Raw genomic sequence first — 21,964 nt, 5'->3', positions numbered from 1 at the left:
CTTACACAAAGCCATGGGACTCGAAAGTATAAGTTCAATGAATATTCTTGGCATCATCAAGGACTGTGTATGGCGGTCTGTACTGTCGCGCTTGGCCCGGTTCTTTCGGTGTCGGGCTGCCGACGGTGAGGTGTTATGGTCCAGCCACACACACACACTAGACTGGGAACGATTCTTTTCCGACATCTGTCGGGTGCGGATCGGGAGCATAGAGGCGCATATCGGCAAGCTTCTCGGGACCGAAGGTGGGGTTCACCGTGTCCACTGCCTCAAGCAGTACACACTCGGTCTCTACTGAATGTCATCTGCTCAGTGTGTGCTGCGCCAGAGTTAGGACCTGGCGTGCGCGATACATATTCTAAGATGACCAACCGGGGGGATGGTATACGCCTTACTGTATATCCTCCCTGCTATGTTATGAATCCTCATCACTGGTTCGTTTTGAGTTGAGGCCTCCCTTGAACATGCTTTTACCCCCATACCGTAGTGACGCAGCCAACCTAGACCCTGTCAGATGTCCACCGCTATCTTTTCCTTGTGGCTGAGGCTCACAGCACCAAAGAAGGCTAATAGTACGTTGTAGTATTCCAAAGGGTACCTGCATCTCACGTCAACGGTCGATTGTTCATGCCTTTAAACTTTCAAAACTCTGTCACTTGTTGGAAAGGCCCGAAAGACTAAGCACCATCGTCTTCTTGTTTCGATTTCACCACAGCAACGGACCTCTCGGACATCGTATACCTTTGAACATGGTGTCCAACGATCCAAAGCCATCAAAAAGACGAACAGGTCGACACCGCCTCCCACCCCTCGCACAGGGTCCTGCCCTCCAATTCATCGTTGCAACCCATCCAGATGATTTCCGGGCTACGACAGTCCTGAGAAATGTACGATCACATGTCATGTATAAACACCAAGAGACTCGAACATCATCACCTGCGACTCTGGCCAGAAGCCGCGAAGGTAGCAATGGACCAAGTGCTTTGACACGAACCCCAAGCCCGGTCACAACAGACTCCTTTGGAATACTACCGACCACCGCACCCGTGGCTCCTGCATATAGTAGAGGCTATGAATCTGCGTTGAGTCTGCATGCTTTTGACGCTTACTCGCCATCGTCTCCAACCGATTCTCTACGAAGTCTGGCTGCGCGAATTCTATCAATGGCAAGTCCGACATCTCCTCATAGCGCACCGGCAGCCTGTGAAGAGGGTTCAGGGTACCCATTTCCGAGAAGCAATACCTTTCAAAACGAGTCTCTAGGAGATCTGAAGCGCGAGTGGATCCGCAATACCGTTCTATTTTGCCATGGTGAGTCATTGCACGGAAGTCTGGCTGTTACTCATTGTTGCAGATCAAGCATGGATGCGTTATGTTTGCGACAGCCATCTATCGTTTCTTAGCCATGTGTATGCTACCTTGGTATACCATGACATTGACGAAGGTTTGCTGTACGACAGTCGTCTCACCGTATTCGCCAAAACCAAGATTCTCAGACTGATTAGCAGTCGCTTGGATACGGACAACGCTACCATCATCTGCATACTACATCTCATTATCAGTGAAATCGGGAGTGACAACGAGGGTGTCTTCAGCGTGCACCGCGATGGTTTGGCAACCTGCTTGAGAAGCCATCGAGACGGGCTGAATTCGGGCGTTGCCAGGTTCATGACACTGTACGCGTCTTGATACCCACACAGGTTGTTAGCTAATCATGGCAGGATAATGTTGACTTTTACCATCGCAAGAAACCAGCCGGAATCTGCGGAATTCACGCCGTGGTTTCCATCTAAAATACTGTCGGACAATGGTGCCCTAATCTCGCCCCTTTCGCCTCCCATCACACATGCTTCACACTTGTACCGTGTTTGTTCTGTGGGAGCAGCGGGAATCATCATGGAGATCCAAAATTTTACAGACATGTTTCTTGCGCGATGGAATCATACTGTTGGTGATGGGCACACAGTTTCAAGTGGGCAATTAGCCAACTGCGACTCGCAGCTCCAGTCCATCTACTCACGCCTTCTCTTACTGCCATCCACCGAGAGCGACATCACCCCAGATTGGATTTACGAGAGCTGCCGTATTGCAGCTTTGATCTACTGTCGATCAATGGTCCATGGAATAAGTCTCGCAGACTCTGCAAGCGTTGTCCATCCAGCCACTGCCAGGTCCGACACGAAGAGTGCTACACTGTTACTAGCTCTCCACGAAACGCTTGAGAGAACAAACAAACAGAGCTGCTGGGGCCATGATCTAGCGGGTGTCTTTCTATGGGTCACTCTCATAGGCGCTTCCGCATCATGGGCTTCTCCACGCCTTGAATCAAAAGATGATGTGCAGACAGCCACTTGGGTAGCAAAATGCTTCTCACTACATGCAGTGAGAGCTGCAGTATCGGTATCTTCTGATCATATAGATGCTACGATCCACGCCTTGCGCGTGTTTTTGAAAGTCCAACACTGGGTGGCGGTCAAGGCCGGCTCCCTTGGTTTGGCCTGATAGGCAAATACTTCTACCACGCATTTGTCTTTTTTGTTTCGGTCGTCTCATCATCAACCATGTTCGCAAGCCAGGGCGAATTTGACTTAGGATTTAATCTCTGGAAATTTGGCCTCTTTATCGTCTGGGTTAATCTGGTATTCAGCTCATATCACACCATCTCTCTATTTCATTACATCCGAATAAGATGAATCCCAGGCTCTCGCCCTCAATCCTCGCGGTTTTATTACTCTTTACTTCACTTCCTATTCTATATCAAACGCACTTTCTAACTCTGTAAGCCACAAAAGCTATAAAATATAATTTCATGCTGGTCATGTAAAAGTTGGCCTGTTCTCTTCCAGCCTCTAACCTAATTAATGTCCATCACATCGCCTTCACGAATACCTGTTTTCCAGACGCCACACCATACGCTCTCTAACCTAGACTGCTGACACAACCAGGCCTCCCATCTTCGCCCCAAGCTATCATATGCGAGAAAAGAGCCTGAACCTGCTAACAGGGATACCGCTTACTTTTCTCCGTAACACAGGTCATCATTCCAAACTGGCGCGGGCGAAGAGAAAACTACCGACGCCGACTTATCCTTCTCTCAAACACTGTCTTGTTCAACCAAGTCCACGCCTGATCTTGCAATACACGTCACGCTTGAAAAACCAGGAAACTGACTCGTTTTTCTTGACTATACAGACCAGCCACTTGAAACAGCCCAAAAAAAAAAAAAAAACTCCCGTCACACTCTCGTGTTTTCCATATCTCCTTACACGCACCACCCGAACCCCAGCCACCCCCACACCCGTCATATCTGACATACCTTCCCCGAAGCACCGCACCCACCGCACCGCCCCCCATCCAACCATCTTTCCCTTCTCTACTAACTCCCTTCCCTTACACAACATACCAACAGACCCCCAACAACCCACTCCCCCCCAAAATAAAGACGCGTAAACCCAAGCAATCTCACGAGTCGACGTCGACAACAACAACCCCGAAGGAATTCGGAAGCAGAGACACACACACACCCTGCATGAACGTTTTTAGTAGCCCGTTTTTTTTTCCTTCTCGCTTCCCGAGGGAAGCTTTGGTTTTGTGACAGGGATATTTTGTGGGTGGGCGTAGGGCTGATTGCTTAGGCTCCGCGGAGCAGCACGAGGGAGGGATGTCTTGGGGTTACGACTGGTGTTTGCTTTTTCTTGGGGGGACGGAGGTTGCGCTTGGGGGGTGGGTGAGGGAGGGGTGGTATGGTGCTTTTGTGGGAGGAATGGCGTGGGGTAAGGGAGTGGGAGTTTTTTTTTTGGTTACGTGAGGGAATGGGTGGGTTGAGCTGTGGTTGAGCTGGGGTTGCTGCTGGGTTGCGGTCTTTGTAGTAGACCTTTTTTTTGACATGTTGGTGTTTGTTGGTTTTTCGTGCTGAAGATGCAGAATAGAAGGAGGATTGTTTTTCGTTTCGAACATGTTTGGTATCACGGAATATAGGGAGTTTGGGGGTTCCAGGAGGCTTCTTTTCCTCATCTTGAGCTGCTGGATGGAGTGGTTTTAGTTTTCATCTCTTGTTTCCCCGGATTTTGGTTGGAGACTAGCTAAGAGGAATTATCGAGCCGTGTGCATGGAGGAACTTGGGTCAAGACTTTTGGTACGGTCACGTAGATGATGAGCATGGAATATGAAGAATGTGTTGGATTCAGTATCTTGATGACCTTGTCACTCACCAAGTCTATTGGCCTTCCTTTCTTTCGTGGAGTAGTCGGCGCAGATTCTACAAGTGTATTGTCAGTAACTTTTTGCCAATCCGTCCTTGCTGCCATATTCATTGCTTACCTCGAGGGAAGAGCCATTTGATAATAGAGTGGTGGCAAGCAGCTTCTTGCGATCTTGGACTTTGAGAATTTGCTATCGATGACCATGTTAGCTTATGTCGCAAGCTTTAGTGGAAAGCAGCTGTTCGCTTTCAAGTACCTCTTCAAACGAGTCTTCCATGACATAGCGTATGGTTGTCACGGGACGGGTCTGCCCTAATCGATGGATTCGAGCAAGTGCTTGATCCTCGAGAGATGGGTTCCATTGTGGCTCGAGAAGATGTGCCCTCGAAGCTGCTGTTAGGTCCAAACTGAGATTATTGTAAGAAAACCGAATGATTTAGCGAATATTGTCTACACGAACGTACCTACATGCACCACAAGCAATCGTGATCAGTATGACGCGTATGCTAGGGTTGTGATGGAGCTGCTGTATAGCATGGCTACGATTCTTCAGCTGCACTTTGCCGTCGATTCGGACTGATTGAATGATGTGGTTCGGGTCACACCGAAGCGCCTTCTCCACCATATCAAGACTTGACGTCCATGACGAGAACACAACACTAACGGTAGGTCAGCTTGAGATATGTCTTAGCTCCTAATAGGCTTACTGTTTTTCATTTGGACAAGACCTAATCTGCGACACCAGTGTCCATACTTTACTTGAAATGTCGTTGGTGTGGTCCCACTCCATTGGTAAGGGAGAGAGATCGCCAACGGGTGTAAGTCTAGGGGTGGGCAAGAAAGATGCCAAGGGACGAATTTGGCAGGGGCGCGGCTGCTCTGTACACTCGCATGGATCGGGTGATTGATATCGGAGTAGTGCAGAGCATTCAGCGCAGTAAAATATGCTGCAAGCTGAAAGATAAACATGTGGTTGTGTACCATCCCGCAGTCCATCACCAGATACTGATGCTTCGACTGGCTGTAAGCATTGTGCACATAGTTCTCCGCCCATTAAGTAGCGCGCATTCATCAAATCCGTTCTCTCGTCGATACTGCCCGGTTGTGGCAAGTGACAAGATTGTGACAGGGTGGAAGTCCCCAGGTTGCAAATAAGACGAAGTTTGTTGATCTGTTGTATAGCGGTCATCCAGGGTACGTTAGTTTGGCAGCCACTTTCTGTCGCACGATCCAGCATGTCAACAACAGGCTGCTCGATTTGGCGATAATGTTTCTCTTCCTCATGACTAAACGGCACACGGATCAATTTATCATCTCTGCTGGGCAGGTCCAAGATAGCTTTTGTTCGGCGTATCATGACGCACGAGAGCAATTTCTTAAAAGCTTCAGCGGCTTCCTCGGCGGGCTTGACGCGCCACAAGTTCGTGACATCGTCGTCGAAAACACTTGGGTCATCATATGGAGAGAAGTGAAGGAATTTGAACAGCCCATAAAAGTCGAGAAGGCTATTCTGGATCGGCGTTCCCGAGACTGCCCATCTAGAAGTTGCCTGTAGTGCGGTTATTGCTTGTGCAGTCGAGGTATTGTGGTTGCGTATAGTGTGCGCTAAAGAGAAATCCAATTAGTATTGTATCGCAAGCTGTGATGTTCTTTTCGAACCTACCCTCATCGAGGATAACACGTCTCCAATAGTGGGAGAGCAAAGAGCTGCTACCTTGAGCACGATTACGATACTCTCTCTCAATTGTCTGATAAGTGGTAAAAACTATGTCTAATCGACCAGTTAGAGGTCAGCATCAGGATCGTTTACAATTTCTGAATTAACGAAACGTACCGGGTAATACTTCCTTGCTCTTCAACTTGAATCTCTGTCTCCCGTGATGCATGAACCATGTCAATTTCCCGTCATGCAAATGACTACGTACTAGGATTAGCAAGCGCAATCCTTACTATAGTTGTCACAACATACCTTTTCAATTGTGATTCCCAGACACTGAACACTGCAAAACAGGTTAGAATATGTAAACCCGTACGATGTACACTCGCTTACAGCTCAGCGGCACTACAATCAGAGTTGAACTTATAGGAGCGCCATGTATAGGGGGGCCCGTGAATGACTTGTCATTCGAAGTGCTATCTTGGTCCGAAGCAATGAGAGCGATCATGCTTAGCGTCTTCCCAAGACCCATCTCATCAGCAAGCAATCCACCACGCCATATAGGGCCTGGAGTAGACTTTGCCTCAGCTGTCATGGCGTTTACGAAACTATTACATGTAGAGTTTTAGTGTTGAGACTTGGAAGGATATCTCAGCAATACTCACCTAGGCTTTCCTTCACTCCATTTTCGTAGCCATACACCGAAACCATCCTTGTTCGGATGCATACCTTGTTCACGTCTCAAGAAGAAAGTCAAAGCTTATTTCTGATGTCTGTGACTTCATTATGCAAGTGCCCACTCGTCTTAGGGCGGGTTACTTACAGTTTCAATTCTGTGCGTAGAGCTGTCGGGGTAGCCGACAACTCCAGATCATCCGTAGTCTCGAAACCGGATAGAACATCGAGAGAAGCTCTTGAATAGTTGTCGATATATAGTTGCCGAGGTTGTAGTAGGTCGAACGTCATTGGTGGTTGTTCGTGAAGGCTGAATAGACACTGAGGATTCATGTACGGGACGTTGCGATCACAACCTACAGGATCATCCAAATAGCAGCCAGCCTGGGTCATGAAATCGCCAACGTCACCGAGGCGGCATCTTGGCCCATACAAGATGACTCCAAGATATTTTGAAGAATTTTTGTTGGCTGACTTCCTCTCGGTTGCGGAAGCGATTGGAGTCGACGAGAGTAGAAATTGTAGGATGAGGTCGTCGTCGTCAACAAGCCTCAGTAGCAGCTCGCCCGCAAAGTCGTCGAGTAGTCCGACGGGCGCATCAGCAACGGCACAACTAAGCGTGCGAGGAGGTTGAAAGTAGATCGAGTGTTGGGGAGAGACATCGGAGGTAAGGTGGTGCAGGGAAACGTTTACTGTCAAATCAGATATCTGGACAAGATGTAAGATAGCGACGAGGCTGAGTTGAAGGCGACAAACCATGCCGCAGCACACTAATGTACCTTCGTATATCTCCTCTGCAGCAATGCAAATAGGGGATGGTACTGGTGTTGTGTCCGCTGAGTGTGTATACTCTGATCCATTGCAAAGGTCCTCGATTGCGATGCGTTCTGCATGAGGGGTATTTAGGCGCCGCCGTTTCGAAGCCGGGGGAGCGACATCATCGACGACAATACTAGGAAGACAAGACAGCATGCTGTCGACCGAATATGAGTGCAAGAAGTGATGTCTTGCGAGTCAACATGGTGGACATCTGAGAGCTGCGGGAGCTGGTCTGTAGTAGTGTAGCTGCGTGCTTAGATGCATGAACACAGCCACTGGGGCTGAGCATGACTGCGACCCGCAAGGCTACTACTCTACATATGCCTCGCCAGCCTCGAGTGTGCTGCTGGCTACTTTCACCCAACACCTTCTCGAACCCTTGTATTGTTTGTGTTCAAGAAGTAAGCAATCTACCCCAGGCTCCATCGCACATCAGCGGCTTGTTCGCACGGCCCGATGGCGGCCCCTTCGGCCCAGGCCACCCTTACGCTACAAGACGCCTTCGAGCGGTTTGCGTCCACCGTTACGCCAGAAGACAAGCAAATTTTTCATAACACTCAACTCAAGGATGTCCGGGAAGAAGCCATGCGTATCGAGCGGCAGCTCCGTGCTCGTCGCATGCAGAGGAATATGGCGCGGCTTGATCCATTCCTACGAGGGATGGAACACTACTCCAAGGTCGTTGAGGTGCTGTGCAATGGCACACCTTATCTTGCCTGGATCTGGGCGCCAGTTAAACTCATGCTTACTGTATGATGAGCCTCGTGTCTTTTCCAGCTCGTATTGCTTATTGCACGTGAACAGATCGCGGTCGATTCCATTAGTGCTTTCGAAAAGTTGATAGAAGCATACGGCAAGATCGCCGACATGCTTCCTCGCCTAGACCGACTCAATCATGCACTTGCCGACGACCACAATTTTCAGAATGTCTTGGCTTTGGTCTACTCCGACATCGTAGAATTTCATCGGCGAGCCTACAAGTTTGTGCGAAGAAAATGTAGGTTTTCCAGTTGTGCCACGTTATGCTGTACTCATAACTTACAGCATGGACTATCTTCTTTGGCTCAATGTGGGCCGGCTTTGAATCTCGATTCAACGGGATATTGAAAAACTTGGCATACCATGGAGGGCTGGTTGACAAAGAAGCCGCTGCGGCGGAAATCTCCGAAGCTGTGCGACGTAGCAAGGCTGACGACGAGAAGTGGGAGTAGCAAGAGCGCGAGTGGAATGCTGTAAGTACAAATCAACTCTATGATTATATGAGAGACATGGGCTGATTTAGCACGCCAACTACAGGCCAAAATTCAGAAAGTTCTAGCTTGGCTTGAAACAAATGAAACATTTCAAGCCGACATCCTCGAACGGTATATGGGAGACTACTTGCCGGGAAGCTGCGAGTGGTTTGTACAGCATAACGAAACCCAATTATGGCTTGGAGATAGCGCAAAGAATTCTCTCCTGTGGCTTTGCGGGAAGCCTGGAGCTGGTATGTTCATACACCACCACTGTTGATCACTTGTATAACTACTTGAAGGAAAATCCATGATATGCTCTAGTGTCATCCAACATGCAGAAGCGAATACGGTTCACATTTTCTACTACTTTTATAGTTTCCTTGGAAGCCATTCCAATGGTCCCACCCGTCTGCTGCGAGCCATCATCTCGCAGGTCATCCAGAAGCATCAGGATCTCGCAATTTATGTTCATGACGTCTACTTCACTTCTCACCCAATACCAACAAAGAAGGCATTACTAAGTCTTCTCCCTGAACTTCTCCAAGGTTTGGGCTCTGTGAGGCTTGTTATAGATGGTGTTGATGAATGGAGCTCACGAGACCAAAAAGAGCTTCTCAAAGATCTTGCCGGACTGGTATCTCCTACTCATTCTACCTACAACTGCAAGATCATGATTGCCAGCCGAGAAACGATGGAAATTTCACGATATTTGCGCAAAAAAGATAAATCTGTAACAAAAGTCTCTCTCAGTAACGCCAAAGAAAGCTTTGCAGTTACCCTCGCGATTGCCAATTTCGTTGACAGCAAGCTTTCTGATCTTCCTGATCATTTCGATGAGCTCGATCCGGATCCATCTATCTTAGTCCATGTCAAAGAAACTCTACGTAAGAAGTCGCATGGTAATTTGTGCTTAGTTTGCTAATTAACATCTTACCTTCTAACACTTGCACAGGTATGTTCCTGTGGGTAAGTCTCGTACTGAAATCACTCGATACGGTTTACAGCCCCGAAGAGCTGCGTACAATCGTCGATGATCTTCCCTCTGATCTCGAAAATCTCTATAATCAAATTTTCATTCGTCTCTGCAGCGCTCCAGGTGCGCGTAATTACGGGAGTGTGTCGGGTATCATGAGCTGGATATGCTTTGCCCAGAGGCCTTTGCATAAGTCAGAGCTACTGCACGCACTGTCGATGTTTCCATACAAATCGAGCTCTCAAGTACAGAGTATCCCCGTCGCATCTATACTTGATCACTGCAAGCCACTCATAGAAGAACTTCCCGACTCAACGATAGTACCAGTTCGCTTTTCGGTGAAAGAGTGAGTTTCTTGATCAGCTGAATGCACGGTGTCTAACGCTCAAAAGGTACTTCATTAAGTCTCAAATACCGCAGGTTGTCCCAGCAATCAATGCCGCTCTAGATATCTCATCCGCTTGCGCCATTATCATTACCCGCAGTCTCGATCTTTTGCGATTTGAAAGCAACTCTCTCGAATGCCTTGCTCAAGTCGCAAGTGGACACTACAGGCTTCTACCATACGCGATAGAGTTTTGGATCGAACACTGTTTGCAATATGCATCGGGAAGAGTCAGTCTCGGTATGGAACAGCAGTTTCAAGATCGTCTGACACAAATGCACGAGACACATCAGAACTGCCGTCATGCACTTGGGCGTACAGTAAATCAGGTTGAGACGAGGGAACAAATCAACGATAGCAACTTGGACGAACGAGTCCGGCTTTTTTCTGGCATGAAGATCTATCAATTGATAGTAGATCTACTAAACCTCAGACTGTTAGCCAGTAAACTAGACGGCGATAGCAGCTCATGTAAGTCCAGAACCAGTACAGTGCCCCCCTCACGAAGGTGCCCACCAGCTCATAAAGCAATTCTCAGATATCGAGACGTACTTCATCAACAACGACCAAACGCTCTTTACTCAGCTTTCTCAAAAATACGAAAGCGCAATTGTGCATCTTCTGGCGCAGCGTGAAGTTGAAGGCATCTCGTCGGTACTACTTCAGGCATTCCAACAATCGTATGCTTCAACCGCCTTTTTCTGCCGCTTTCCACATTGTGATAGGCTATCTCTGGGCTTTACAACTGCACAACTCCGGTACGAACATGAGGCCACTCATGTTCAACGCGTATATTGTCAGACAGCATCCTGTCAGTATAGCCGTATCGGATTTCCAAAGAAAACCGCACTTAATGCGCACACGCGCAAACATCATGGCCAGTCAATTATTCAGCTCATACCCGCGAAAGTGCGCAATTCAAAGTCAAAGTCGGAAAATAGCGAAGAGACCTCCATTGTGACTCTATCCAGTCCCTTTCTTCCAGAAAATTTACGTCCTGAGCAGTCTCTTGAACCCCGACAACGTCAGCAATACGCGGAACCGCGATTTTCATCTCAACTGAGTACATACAACGACGGCTCACCATTTAACAGCGTTCAAGACTTCCAAGACTTCGATAAACTTGGCGAGCAGCTGACCCTAGAACTATACCAATACCAAAAACTAAGAGATGCTAGAATCGAAAAATTAGCGAAGACGTTGATGCAGTCTTGCTCAAAAGAAACTCGCCAGCAACTCGAAAATGATGTTCGAAAATGGGCCCCAGCTAAGAAAGAACAGCTATTTGAGTACGGTGTTGACCCTATTCTTTACCGTTTCGAAGAACATGCCCGTGAGCTCCTCAAAAAGGGGGACTATAGTACAACAGAGGAATTACTAGCCGCAAGCGAATCGAAAGAGTTACCGCAAGACCTTACTAGGGCAGACGAAGTGGCTAAAGGCAGCGAGAGGGGTCTAGTCGATTCACAAATTGACGGAGAAGAATCTTCCATTCATCAAGAATATCTTAAGCATGACTGGAAATATTTCGACACCCTTATGCAAGAAGGTTCACATGGTTTCTATGCTCCACAAACAGCCGGATATGTTCAGGTGCAGAATAGCTCTGAGAAATCTCAGTCTTCCCTTCCTCTGAACGTCGAAGCGGATGGCCAGCTTTCTGCCGACTTACCAGACTGGACTCTTTTTCACCGGTCGTCAAGATCCAGGAACACGGTTGACTGACTCAGAATTTGATCAGAGTGTTTCGCAGTTTGCATCAGGGCAGGAGACACTGGCCCCTTTACGTTTCGGCCCTGGAGAAAGTCTTTGGGAGGGTTTTCGGCATTTGGAAGCCCACACCCCCCAGTTTGAACCAGTTCATGGGAAGCTGCCACCTATCACTGAATTTGATAAGCATGTTTCGGGCTGAGTACTCTCGCACTGGACATCTACTAGCCAATGGTCTTCGGCAAATAAACGCACATAGCAGCCATCTCCGAGCAAAGATTCATATGTGTGGAGATGAGATGTGTTCTTGGAATCAGGATCAGGTAAACTCTTCGCAGTCGATAATCAAGGGCCTGAGAGTCATAGAGTCTAGGAGGGGGGGTTGTTTCTAGATCGAGGATCATCTTGTGAAAACGCAGTACGTGACTAATTGCCGTTTCAGCATTCTTCATCATGAATTTCTCAGCATTTGGGTTTGAGTACTAAGAATTTTTGTTCGAAAAGGAGCTGACTGGAGCTTCTTCGCACTAGTAGTCTTCCTTGTGGGATACATGTATAGGAAGAGTACCGGAATGATATATGCGATATTGAAGTAACAATCTAATTGCACTGATACATTAACGCTGGAAGTTTAATACGTCATTTTGTCAAGTACCAACCCTTTCTCATAGTGAAGGATCAAGAGGAAAACGATAGCAAGATTTTAACTCATCCTGGTACTGCACCCTACTAGATGACCGGATTGTCTCACCAAAGATACGAATAATATCAAGAAAGAATGTGGATTCTTTGTGATGTGAATTAGTATAAGTAGTCTAAAAGAATTTACAATGAAAAAGACCAATAGTACAAAAGCGCACTGGTGATTCACATTACAAAAGCAAGATCGCTCAACCCTCTCATGAGGGAAGCGCCGAATCGAGGCTACCCCAAAGCGAATACAAATCGTCAAATACCAACGTATTCCATGCCTGTTCATCCAGATACTCCCTCGTATTCAAGGTTATCGCCCAATCCAGTTTGGCCATGCTATACCCCAATGCGCGCGCACCCGCGACCGTTCCATCACGGTACTCAAATATCTGTCGGGGACCAAGTCCGTACGCCGCATGGTTGCCAATGAACTGCGATACCGTACTCGCCGAAGCCTTTAGCGCAAACGACGAGACTGCCGCTTCCTTGACTGCACCGTCTCCGCCATGGACACCAGGTGCTCTCTTGTTTGACAGCGGCGTCAAAGCGGAAATGCTGGTAGTCTTTGTTTCCTGAACAATGCGATCGTTGACGTGGTCTTCCGCGGCTGTGGTGTACATTTCCACGTCGAGACCTTTGAGGACGTTTTTCTCAAGGTAGGACATATATGTCTCGCCGGTTTTGTTGGCAATTAGGTAACCGAGGATCAGGGTTCCATAGTTTGAGTACACGCTTTTCGTACCGGGTTCGAAGTCGAGCGGTCTGGCAGCGACATACTCAATGAGCTGGCGTAGTGTAGCGGGAGTAGATTGGTTAAGCGATTGCGCGACGGTCGTGAAGATGAAGCCAATGTCGGGTGATACTCCACGGTCGAATCCACCCGTATGGTCGAGCAGTTGTTGTATGGTAATGTTTAGCGAGCGAGGGTCTGCAGGCTTCGTGTAGCCAAGGAGCGGGTAGATTTTGTCTGTAAGGTTGACTATGCCGGTGGAGACGAGGTGGTCTACTGCCGCGTAGGTGAATGCTTTGGAAACACTCCCGAGAAGGAATTTGTCGGATGGTTCGACAATTGCCCGGTCGCTCTCGGCCCATGTGTAGGCGCGCGAAGCGACGACAGTTCCGTTGATTGAGGCGGAGACTTGGGCTTGTCGGACACTGCTACGCTTCATGAACTTTTGCATGATTCCATCCAAATCTCTCTCCACTCCAGCATTGTCCGGGAATCCAGTAATATCGCCTACAGCGTGCCAATTGCGTTCCAGAGGGGTTATTCGCTCTGCAAAGATCACAACGTATTGTATCCCTACGGATCCTGCACCGGATATGTGAATAGGATACATTCCATTCGCCCTTTGCACGATAATCTCTGATTGCAATTGCGATGCGGTGAGGTCGGTGCGGACGGTCCATTTTCCAACACTTGTATCGTCAAAGATAGATGAAAGGAGCTTGTCTTCCGAGCTATCAATGAAGACTGGTCTCCAGAATCTTTTTGTAGTCTCATCAGCTACTACGGATTTGTAATCCTGCGAAGGGGACGTCGGGTACCACACGGTCTGTTGGTGGTTGTCTTTATTCTCGTGTCCGAGGATACAGTATTGGCGTTCGGTTGAGGTGCCGTACAAGCTCACGCCCTTAATCACCATCTCGACATCCTGTGTCGCATTCAAGTACGCATAAGGGCTGCCCAGGCCACATAGTTGAGTCCAGTTGCCAACCGAGGGTATTTGCTCCATCACACCTGCAAATACAGCATTGGAGGCGGGTCCGGTGGCAGAGACTTGCGTCGAAACGTAGCCACTAGCTCTCCATTGTTCGAGCCAAGCATCATAAGTGGTTTTATTGGCACCTACAATAGTCTCGTATGGACTGCCACCTTGCTTTGTCCAGATGCCAGCGTATTTTGCATCGGCAGGCGTGCCATGAATGCTTAGGGAAGTTGGTCGGTAGCCCTCTGCCTTCAGTTTCGCGATTCTGGTTTCTACCTCTTTGCCATTGATGTCGAAGAACACATTCTGTTCAACCGTCGCATTGCGCCTCGAGTTAGGTAAATGTTGATTATTGGTAGGAGATGATACAACGAATGTTGTTAGCGAAAGGAAGTTTGCTAAAGTTAAAAGTAACGAGCGTGAAGTATACATTATGAAGGTCGATATTATCTCAACTGAAGCAGTACCATCGTCTTTAATATGTCATTCAGGGGTGGAGTGATGGTACTCCACTGCATTATTAGTTCGTCGCAAATTTCCATGCACGGACTAATATCGAGATTAAGATGCACGCTACAGGGTTTTTGAGTCCGTTTGATCGCGGCTCGGCAAGGCCACTTAGCGTGGCGCTTAACCAATTGACTGGCCAGAATGTTCGTATATAAAATTAGAAGAGGCCATAGCTCTTCCTGAGATATCTTTTTAGTGCTAAGAAAAGACTAGTGGCGAACAAAACGGATGTACGCATACGAGAGGCATTGCCACACCGAAACATTGTGACAAGTAAAAACGTGTATGAGATCTAAAAACATGACGTAGACGGACATCTGACTGGAGAAATTGCGACCCGACTTAAACCACATCAAAGGCTAGAGGGTTGAGCTGTCAGTAGCACAGACCTGATTGACAGTAAGTATATACGGACGCTTTTGGGTCCGGCACAACTAGTGTGATGATCAACATGAGAGACACCAAGAATTGCAGAAACGTCATTTAAAGTTGCAAAGAGCATATTCCGATCGATCCTTGGGGTCAATTTCGCCTGCTCATGTTATTCCGTTCTGTAGAGCGCAAGTTTACATGATTAAAATCAGCGAGATCTGAGGGAGCAATTTTTATGATGTATCCGGTACGCTCGCATCCTGTACAATGATTCGAGTGAGAACTCGGATATTTCACGTGCATTTTGATGTTATTACAAAAATTTCCCAGATAGGTTGCGAATTGGCGAAGCCCAAGACTTACTGTATTCGCAGAGTACCCGATTTTGACCATGTACAGTGAATTTTGAATAGGACAATGTTATTAGCGCCCTCCAATACTCATAAGACACTCTGACGGATGCGCCTAAGCATGACTCGAAGTGCATATGGGCATGTCCAATGAGGATCGCTTTGTGACTTTGCCAGCCTACCACCTTGTCTCAGCGTGCCAGTAACCACATAAGGCGTGTCGCATTGCGCGAGTTCCGACTCTGTACCGAGCTTCCGGTGAGTGAGCAGAGCCCGCAACAATGCTGGCGAAGCTTCTATCAAGCACAAAGATCTACACGCCGCTCATAACAAGCGCAAAGCTGATGCTCCAACAAGCGGTTGTCTATGATATTCACGTTGAAATATAGCCCCTGATTGCGTTCGCATATGGAGATGGGACTACCAATTCGGCGCTCTGGCCACTCATGGCAGCGACTGGGCGCACAAACTATCTCCAGATTGCAACACGAAGGTGGGCCAATTCAATGTCTAGCTCTACTTGATGTCCTTCCCTGTACTCAAAAACTTTCCATCCATGCGGAGGGTAGCTTTTATCCCCAGTCAGCTTGCACATGAGGCACAAACCAAAGGTGCGGCATATCAGGCATTCGTAGCGGGGACCGGATATTACAGTATCTTCGCCTTGTTAGCATACCAGGATGTTGGCATTGTTCAAGGAATACTTACGAGAAAGCATTCATCGCAGGTGTAGCCGCCACAGCACCCTGCCTTTTTATTTGAAATGGCTCCTTCGTCAGTATTCAGTACTTTTGGTAGTGGACCTTGTGACAAGATTTGTAGACTGAAATTTATTCGTTTGTTTTGTTCTCTCTAATTTCTAACCAGTGGCAGCCGCGTTCAAAATAAAAATACCTCAAGTAACAGGTTTAGGAGAAACTCGTGACAATGCGCATGCTAATTCGCGCTACATTATTTCACCTCTGTCATGAAATAATCGGTTGCCAGCAAATGAAACCGCTCTTGTTGATTTTGCCTCTGCACATGCTCAAAGCCCCACATCAGATAAAAAGAAGAATATCAGAAAAAATTGTATTGTGAAATCCCTGGCAGAGCTCTCAGAGTTCCAGATGAAGAGACATACCAAGACGCATGACTGCTGCCAACTTACTCCGATAGAAGCTGGGCAGTCTCTATCTCGACGCATCAAGACAAAATGGCCTTAGTATCATTACCATCAACGAAACAGGCATAAGCAGATCTTTCAAGATGCAGGTTGCCGCATCAAAATACTACCTCCTCTCTCCCTTTTCAAAAAAAGAAAACACAGTCCTAGAGAACATAGGAAAGGTTGCTAGTGTAGTCTCACGCGCCATCATGGCACAAGCTCCACACTAGCGCTTCCTAAGGGTCCACGCTAGTGGATTACACTGCACCTCTGAGAATACGTACAGAGAAATGCAATGTACACGAAGACTATGGCTTCTAAACATTCAGTTAGAACTGGAATTTCTTTCGAACGCTACTATACTAATCTTACACCTACCTTACACCTACCTCACCAACCCATCATTGTAAAACCTACCCTAGAGCCGCTTGAAAACGAACTTTCAAGCAGCAAAATTTCATAGCGTCAGAGCGACGCAAATCCAAGGCCTTATTCCCCCTGATCAACAAGACGACCATCTCCCTTTCCTAATCTCTCGCCGAGTATTTAGCACTGCTTTACTCCACCTACTGCGTACCAAAACATCTCCCTGCAGAACCAATCGTGCGACAACCCCCCACTTCATCAACGAAAGAAAGAAAAAAACATCTACAAGGTCCAATGTGAGATACAAAGTCATATTTCTTACTCCGGTATGCATGCTATCCACTATCAAATACACATCATTGAAAATAAAAAAAGCGTACGCCATATCCCATGCATATATACATTACCCCCCACCCTCTTCTTTTTTGTTTCCCTCAAAAAGCTACCACACCCCCTCACAAAGCCTCCCATCCCTCCTCAAACATCGTCCTCTTCTCCCCAATCTCGCCACCCAAAAACAGGGGTCTGACAACTTGCATCGCACCGGTACCCAACTTAACACTCTGGCCCATGATAATACACTCGCTAACGCCATCAATCGTATCCGTCTTTCCGCGTGCCGCAGCTTCGAACAGGTGATCAGGCGTCTTTTCGAAACTGGCAAGTTGGAGGACGGAATCACGCGTTTTCTGGAGACCGAAACGCGTGATGCCGAAGACTTCGCCCTTGAACGTCATGACGTCGGCAAGAAGTTGCATGTGACGAGGGTCGATGTCCATGTTGCCCATGACGTCGCCGATTTCGCGGACGATGGTAGCGCGGGCGGCTTCGATGCCGAGAACGGTCTTGACTTCCATGACGTGGTTGGATTTTGTGTTGTAAGGTTCGATTCCAGGCGTGGTCATGCAGTCTTGGAGGCCGTAGCCTTCGACAAGGAGTTGGCATTCGTAGTGACCTTGAGCGTTGGGACTGCTTTCTTTTTTGATGATGGCGCGGGAGCAGTCTGGGTAGCCCTTTATGACGACGTCCGGAATGAGCGACTTGACTTGTTGGACACGCTCAAAGTACTCTTTGTGGTTGCGTGTTGTTTTGACGGGTCGCTTCTTTGCGGCGTTGGGATCGGGGACTTCGACGCGGATTATGGAGGAAGAAATGCGCACGTTTGCGCCGGCTTTGCCCCATTTGAGTGGCTTGTGGGCATTGATGGCCGCGGCAATCTCGTAGGGTTGTACATCAACGAAAAGCTTGTTTATAGTATCCCAGTCAATACGCATAGCAATATAGGCACCGTTGGGGTGCCAAACGTCTTCGACGTATGAGATGACGTCGCGGAGGTATGTCTTTTCGACACGTGCTTTGACAATTCGTGCAGCAGACTCGGAGATCTTGTTGGAAAGCTCGCAGGCGATGACAGGAGTAGAGATGGTGGAGGAGGCGTTGATGATTTCCTTGATACGGGGTACACCTTGGGTGATGGACATACCAGCGACACCAGCAAAATGGAAAGTTTTGAGGGTCATTTGCGTACCGGGTTCACCAATAGACTGAGCTCCAATGGCTCCTACAGCGTGACCGGGCTGGACACGTGAGCGATGATATTTTGTCAAACATAGGGTGATAAAAGTATCAAGGGCCCTCTCGGAGATCTTGGCGATACCATCAGCAAGACTGTACTTTTCTGCATCGGCTGCCGATTGTTTCTTGTCCTTCCTGTCATTGGGTTGCACAATGCCGAGGTATGCAAGCGTTGTCTCGAGTTTCTGGGCTTTCTTGAAAACGTAATCCTGCACCGTGTCGAGGAAGTCACGCATCGACTCCTTTTGGTCGATTCCCCTGTCGGTCTGATCGCGATACTCTAGCTGCGTTACACCGTCCAGTGCATACCTAGGATACTTGTTTCTTTGGGCGTTCAATCTAGCTTCGGTGTATTCACGTACTTCCTGAGGCGTTAGACTGGACTCTGAGTTATCCCAAGTGGAAGTGACAGCATGTGAGAAGGTTCGGTCAAAATGCACAGGCTTTGCCTTGCCCTCCATGTCCACGGGGTCGAGGTTATCGTCACCGTACTGGAACTGCACAACAGTACCAGATGAGTTCCTGACAGTGTCATCGTACTGCGCGGAAAGATCTTCCAGAGACTTCATCAATCGTCTACTCATGTAACCGGTTTCGGCCGTCTTGACAGCGGTATCGACCAGACCTTCACGGCCACTCATTGCGTGGAAAATGAACTCGGACGGGGTCAAGCCGGAGAAGAAACTGTTACTGACGAAACCCTTGGACGCTGGCTGACGTGCAGCCTTGGGAAAGTGAGGTAATGTCCGGTGATGGAAGCCATCCGCCACACGTGCACCACCAATCATCTGTTGTCCGACAGAGGCAACCATCTGGGAGACGTTGATGTTGGATCCCTTTGAACCGCACTTGGCCATAAGTAGGGGAGAGTTCCACCTGCTCAACTCTTCGAAACAAATGTCACCAGCAGCTTGACGAACACCGGACAGAATACCACCAATCCTGTTCTCCATTGTTTGCTCTTCGTCACAACCTGGATCACGCTGCAGCTTTCCTTCTTTAAAGTCCTTGATCAGCTTGTCGCACTTGGCGTACGCTTCTTGAACGAGATCCTGCTTCTTCTTATTAAGTTTTTCCCCTGGGGTCACATCGCTGATTCCGAGTGAGAAACCATTGTTGCTGAGCCATCGTGCAGAAAGTTTGGAAAGCCGGTTCATTCCTTGGACAGCATGGTCGGGGCCGAAATCTCGCATCATGACGTAAAAGACAGAGTCCTTCTTACCGTCACCGACAGTTGCCTTGTCCATAACACCACACATGACCTCGGAGTTGCGAATGACAAGATAGGCATCGTTCTCGTTCAGGTCAGGAGGCTGGTCAGGAGTGTTTTTGAATTGCTTGCAAGCAGCTTCAAGGTTGACTAAGACTCTGCACTTTTTGTACGGACGCATCAGTAGATTGAAGACCTGCTTTCCAGTCCAGAGCGCTTGAGGCTTCAATACAACCGGGGGCGGAATTTCAATGGGGTGTCTCTTGCCAGTGTCCGGATCGAATGCTCCTTCGCCGTTGAACATGTAGTTTACAATCTGACAAAAGGTGCGACGGTCGAAAAAGTTGTTCTTGTTACTGAGAAGGTACGCAGCTGTAATGAAATCCTGGATAGCGGCAATGATTGGTGTTCCGTTTTTCGGGGTAGCCAGATTGTATTTGACACCCATGAGCTCGGTAGCTTCTGTCCGGGCTTCTTCGGTTTGAGGAACGTGCAAGTTCATCTCGTCACCGTCGAAATCGGCGTTGTAAGGATTACACACACATTCGTTCAGTCGAAACGTTCTCCATGGGCGCACCTTTGCTCGATGGCTCAGAATACTGAGCTTGTGCAGGGACGGCTGTCGATTGAAGAGGACGATGTCGCCGTCCTCGATGTGGCGTTCAACAATGTCGCCAATTTTGAGTCGTTTCGAGGCGCCCTCGAGGCGTTCACCCTTGGTATCGAATCGCGAAAGGGCAATGAGGGAGATTTTGCCTCTATCTTTGTTCGGGCCCTGGTCATCGAGAATGTAGTTGGCTCCGGGGTACTTGTTAGAACCGTTCCTTACAAGCCTTCGCAACTTGTCAATATTGTAGCGTGTAACTTTTTCAGGATACGTCAGGTTCTTAGCTATACGCTCTGGCACCGCGACTTCATCAATGCTCAGGTTTGGATCTGGACCAATGACTGTACGACCAGAGAAATCGACACGTTTTCCAGAAAGATTTTGTCGGAATCGACCACCTTTGCCCTTGAGACGCTGAGAAAATCCACGCATAGTTTTTTGCAGACCCTGTTGCTTGAGACCCGGCGCATCGCTGTTGATGTACATGGCAATCTGCAGCTGCAGGAAATCCCACTGTTCCATTAGAATCTGGAGCGGAAAGCCTCGTGCAAGTCCCGCTCGTATTATACTGCTGATGTGACAAATATCTCCGATCTTATTAGTCACATCATCTTCCGTAGCACCTCCTTCCTGCATGACTGATGGTCGCAACGCCACGGGTGGCACTGGCATGTATTCCCATATCAGCATCTCCGGTCGTGCGTCTTCGGGGATCATGGCCAGCAGCTCGCAGTCTTCGGGAGATATTTTCTTAAAGAGGTTCAATACGCGCAGCGGGTGCATATCATCGACGGCCTTTTTCAAGTGCTTGTCCAGATCTGGGTTTGCAGACTTTGAGGTTTCGAACGACTGGTCGAATTCAATCTTTCCCGGAGGCGCCTTCTTGGTCTTTGCTGTGGATCGATTGAAAGCATCGTATCGGTTGTGAATAATCTTGAGCGGATGGCCAGGCACCTTGCGTACGGTGCCCTGGAGACCGTTACAGTAAGGGCAGGTCTTCTTTTTGCGACAGTCTTCCAGAATCCTCTTGGTCACAGCGCCTTTTCGCAGGGTATCCATGTCCGGGCGGCGCATGCTGCGCAAATATCTCCGGCGCTCAACCTCGTCAAGCAGGACGCGGGAGCAGTCTTTGCATATACAGTTGAGCACCTCGATAATGTGCTTCAAGTAGCCCACGTGGAATGCGGGCAGCGCCAGCTTGATGTGGCCGAAGTGGCCGTTGCAAGTGTCGAGTCCCTCGCCACATGTTGCGCAGGTTCCTTGCTTGCTGGATATACCCATGCGCGTGTCCATGGGCCCGTTGGCCGTAAGGGTGCGCGTATTGTCGGCGGCGGGTTGGAGATCGTAGACATTGCGGTCGGATACTTCGAGGACGGCCTGATTGACAATGTCCTGGTTGGAGCTGGAGAGTGTTACTACGAGTTCTTCTGGTGCTTTGTGGCAGCATATGTGCCACGGCCGAGGTGCCTACTATATGCCAAACTGGATGTGCTTTATGCGCGCGGGGATGCGGTCGACGACCTGCTGCTTGGCCGTGGTGCGCGGCGCCTCCATGGTGGCGGCTGGTGCTGATGTTCAGGTTACAATGAGTATGTGTCGTGCTATCGCAGGCCGTGGCAGTCTTGTTGCATAGTCGTGGCGGGGTGAGTCATGTTCCGGGCGACAAGAGGACGTTGGCTGTACTTTCTCAGTTGCGCGCCTCTGAAGATTTTGGGTGGGGGACGCAAATTCACGCTAAGACGGGCGTGCAGGGCTAATGCGGGCTGATA

The 21,964-nt window shown here is 48.6% G+C and overlaps 6 protein-coding genes across 6 annotated transcripts; 3 read left to right on the top strand and 3 right to left on the bottom strand.

The window, feature by feature from the left end:
* Positions 1-749: 749 nt before the first annotated feature.
* On the top strand, positions 750-2,502 carry PSV08DRAFT_170764 (uncharacterized protein; the record flags this gene model as incomplete). The annotated part of the gene is made up of 4 exons (XM_014224801.1): positions 750-1,311; positions 1,355-1,676; positions 1,722-1,922; positions 1,974-2,502. 4 exons carry the CDS (start codon positions 750-752, stop codon positions 2,500-2,502), a joined length of 1,614 nt encoding a protein of 537 aa, XP_014080276.1.
* A 1,714-nt stretch (positions 2,503-4,216) lies between these two features.
* Positions 4,217-7,506, bottom strand: PSV08DRAFT_172299 (SNF2 family N-terminal domain-containing protein; the record flags this gene model as incomplete). Its single annotated transcript, XM_014224800.1, has 12 exons — positions 4,217-4,258; positions 4,321-4,392; positions 4,459-4,609; positions 4,667-4,861; positions 4,910-5,807; positions 5,866-5,973; positions 6,037-6,119; positions 6,172-6,202; positions 6,253-6,467; positions 6,525-6,599; positions 6,683-7,242; positions 7,291-7,506. 12 exons carry the CDS (start codon positions 7,504-7,506, stop codon positions 4,217-4,219), a joined length of 2,646 nt encoding a protein of 881 aa, XP_014080275.1.
* A 313-nt stretch (positions 7,507-7,819) lies between these two features.
* Positions 7,820-8,679, top strand: PSV08DRAFT_27072 (uncharacterized protein). Its single transcript, XM_014224799.2, has 4 exons — positions 7,820-8,103; positions 8,158-8,350; positions 8,398-8,585; positions 8,650-8,679. Exons 1-3 carry the CDS (start codon positions 7,939-7,941, stop codon positions 8,562-8,564), a joined length of 525 nt encoding a protein of 174 aa, XP_014080274.2. The 5' UTR covers positions 7,820-7,938; the 3' UTR covers positions 8,565-8,585; positions 8,650-8,679.
* A 207-nt stretch (positions 8,680-8,886) lies between these two features.
* PSV08DRAFT_385039 (uncharacterized protein) lies at positions 8,887-11,671 on the top strand (the record flags this gene model as incomplete). The annotated part of the gene is made up of 4 exons (XM_014224798.2): positions 8,887-9,487; positions 9,541-9,907; positions 9,954-10,417; positions 10,485-11,671. The coding sequence occupies exons 1-4, from the start codon at positions 8,896-8,898 to the stop codon at positions 11,669-11,671; spliced, it is 2,610 nt and encodes an 869-aa protein (XP_014080273.1). The 5' UTR covers positions 8,887-8,895.
* Positions 11,672-12,422: 751 nt separating this feature from the next.
* PSV08DRAFT_216880 (beta-lactamase/transpeptidase-like protein) lies at positions 12,423-15,333 on the bottom strand (the record flags this gene model as incomplete). The annotated part of the gene is made up of 2 exons (XM_014224796.2): positions 12,423-14,364; positions 15,304-15,333. The coding sequence occupies 2 exons, from the start codon at positions 15,331-15,333 to the stop codon at positions 12,556-12,558; spliced, it is 1,839 nt and encodes a 612-aa protein (XP_014080271.1). The 3' UTR covers positions 12,423-12,555.
* Positions 15,334-17,115: 1,782 nt separating this feature from the next.
* PSV08DRAFT_399352 (uncharacterized protein) lies at positions 17,116-21,872 on the bottom strand. Its single transcript, XM_014224795.2, has 2 exons — positions 21,667-21,872; positions 17,116-21,597 (listed from the first exon to the last, which is right to left on the bottom strand). The coding sequence occupies exons 1-2, from the start codon at positions 21,747-21,749 to the stop codon at positions 17,259-17,261; spliced, it is 4,422 nt and encodes a 1,473-aa protein (XP_014080270.1). The 5' UTR covers positions 21,750-21,872; the 3' UTR covers positions 17,116-17,258.
* Positions 21,873-21,964: the final 92 nt, after the last annotated feature.

This window comes from Bipolaris maydis, assembly GCF_028858645.1.
Source record: "Bipolaris maydis strain C4 unplaced genomic scaffold PSV08scaffold_2, whole genome shotgun sequence".
Lineage (NCBI taxonomy): Eukaryota > Fungi > Ascomycota > Dothideomycetes > Pleosporales > Pleosporaceae > Bipolaris > Bipolaris maydis.
This window is presented reverse-complemented; position numbering and strand designations above follow the sequence as displayed.

What these genes read in the sequence shown, in the direction of transcription:
- PSV08DRAFT_27072 (XM_014224799.2), top strand. Translation starts at nt 7,939, where the DNA reads ATGCGTATCGAGCGGCAGCTCCGTGCTCGTCGCATGCAGAGGAATATG. An exon ending in CAGTTAAACTCATGCTTACT is followed by an intron (nt 8,104 to 8,157) that starts GTATGATGAGCC and finishes GCACGTGAACAG; the next exon opens with ATCGCGGTCGATTCCATTAG. An exon ending in CAAGTTTGTGCGAAGAAAAT is followed by an intron (nt 8,351 to 8,397) that starts GTAGGTTTTCCA and finishes CATAACTTACAG; the next exon opens with CATGGACTATCTTCTTTGGC.
- PSV08DRAFT_399352 (XM_014224795.2), bottom strand. Translation starts at nt 21,749, where the DNA reads ATGGAGGCGCCGCGCACCACGGCCAAGCAGCAGGTCGTCGACCGCATC. An exon ending in CACATCCAGTTTGGCATATA is followed by an intron (nt 21,598 to 21,666) that starts GTAGGCACCTCG and finishes AACACTCTCCAG; the next exon opens with CTCCAACCAGGACATTGTCA.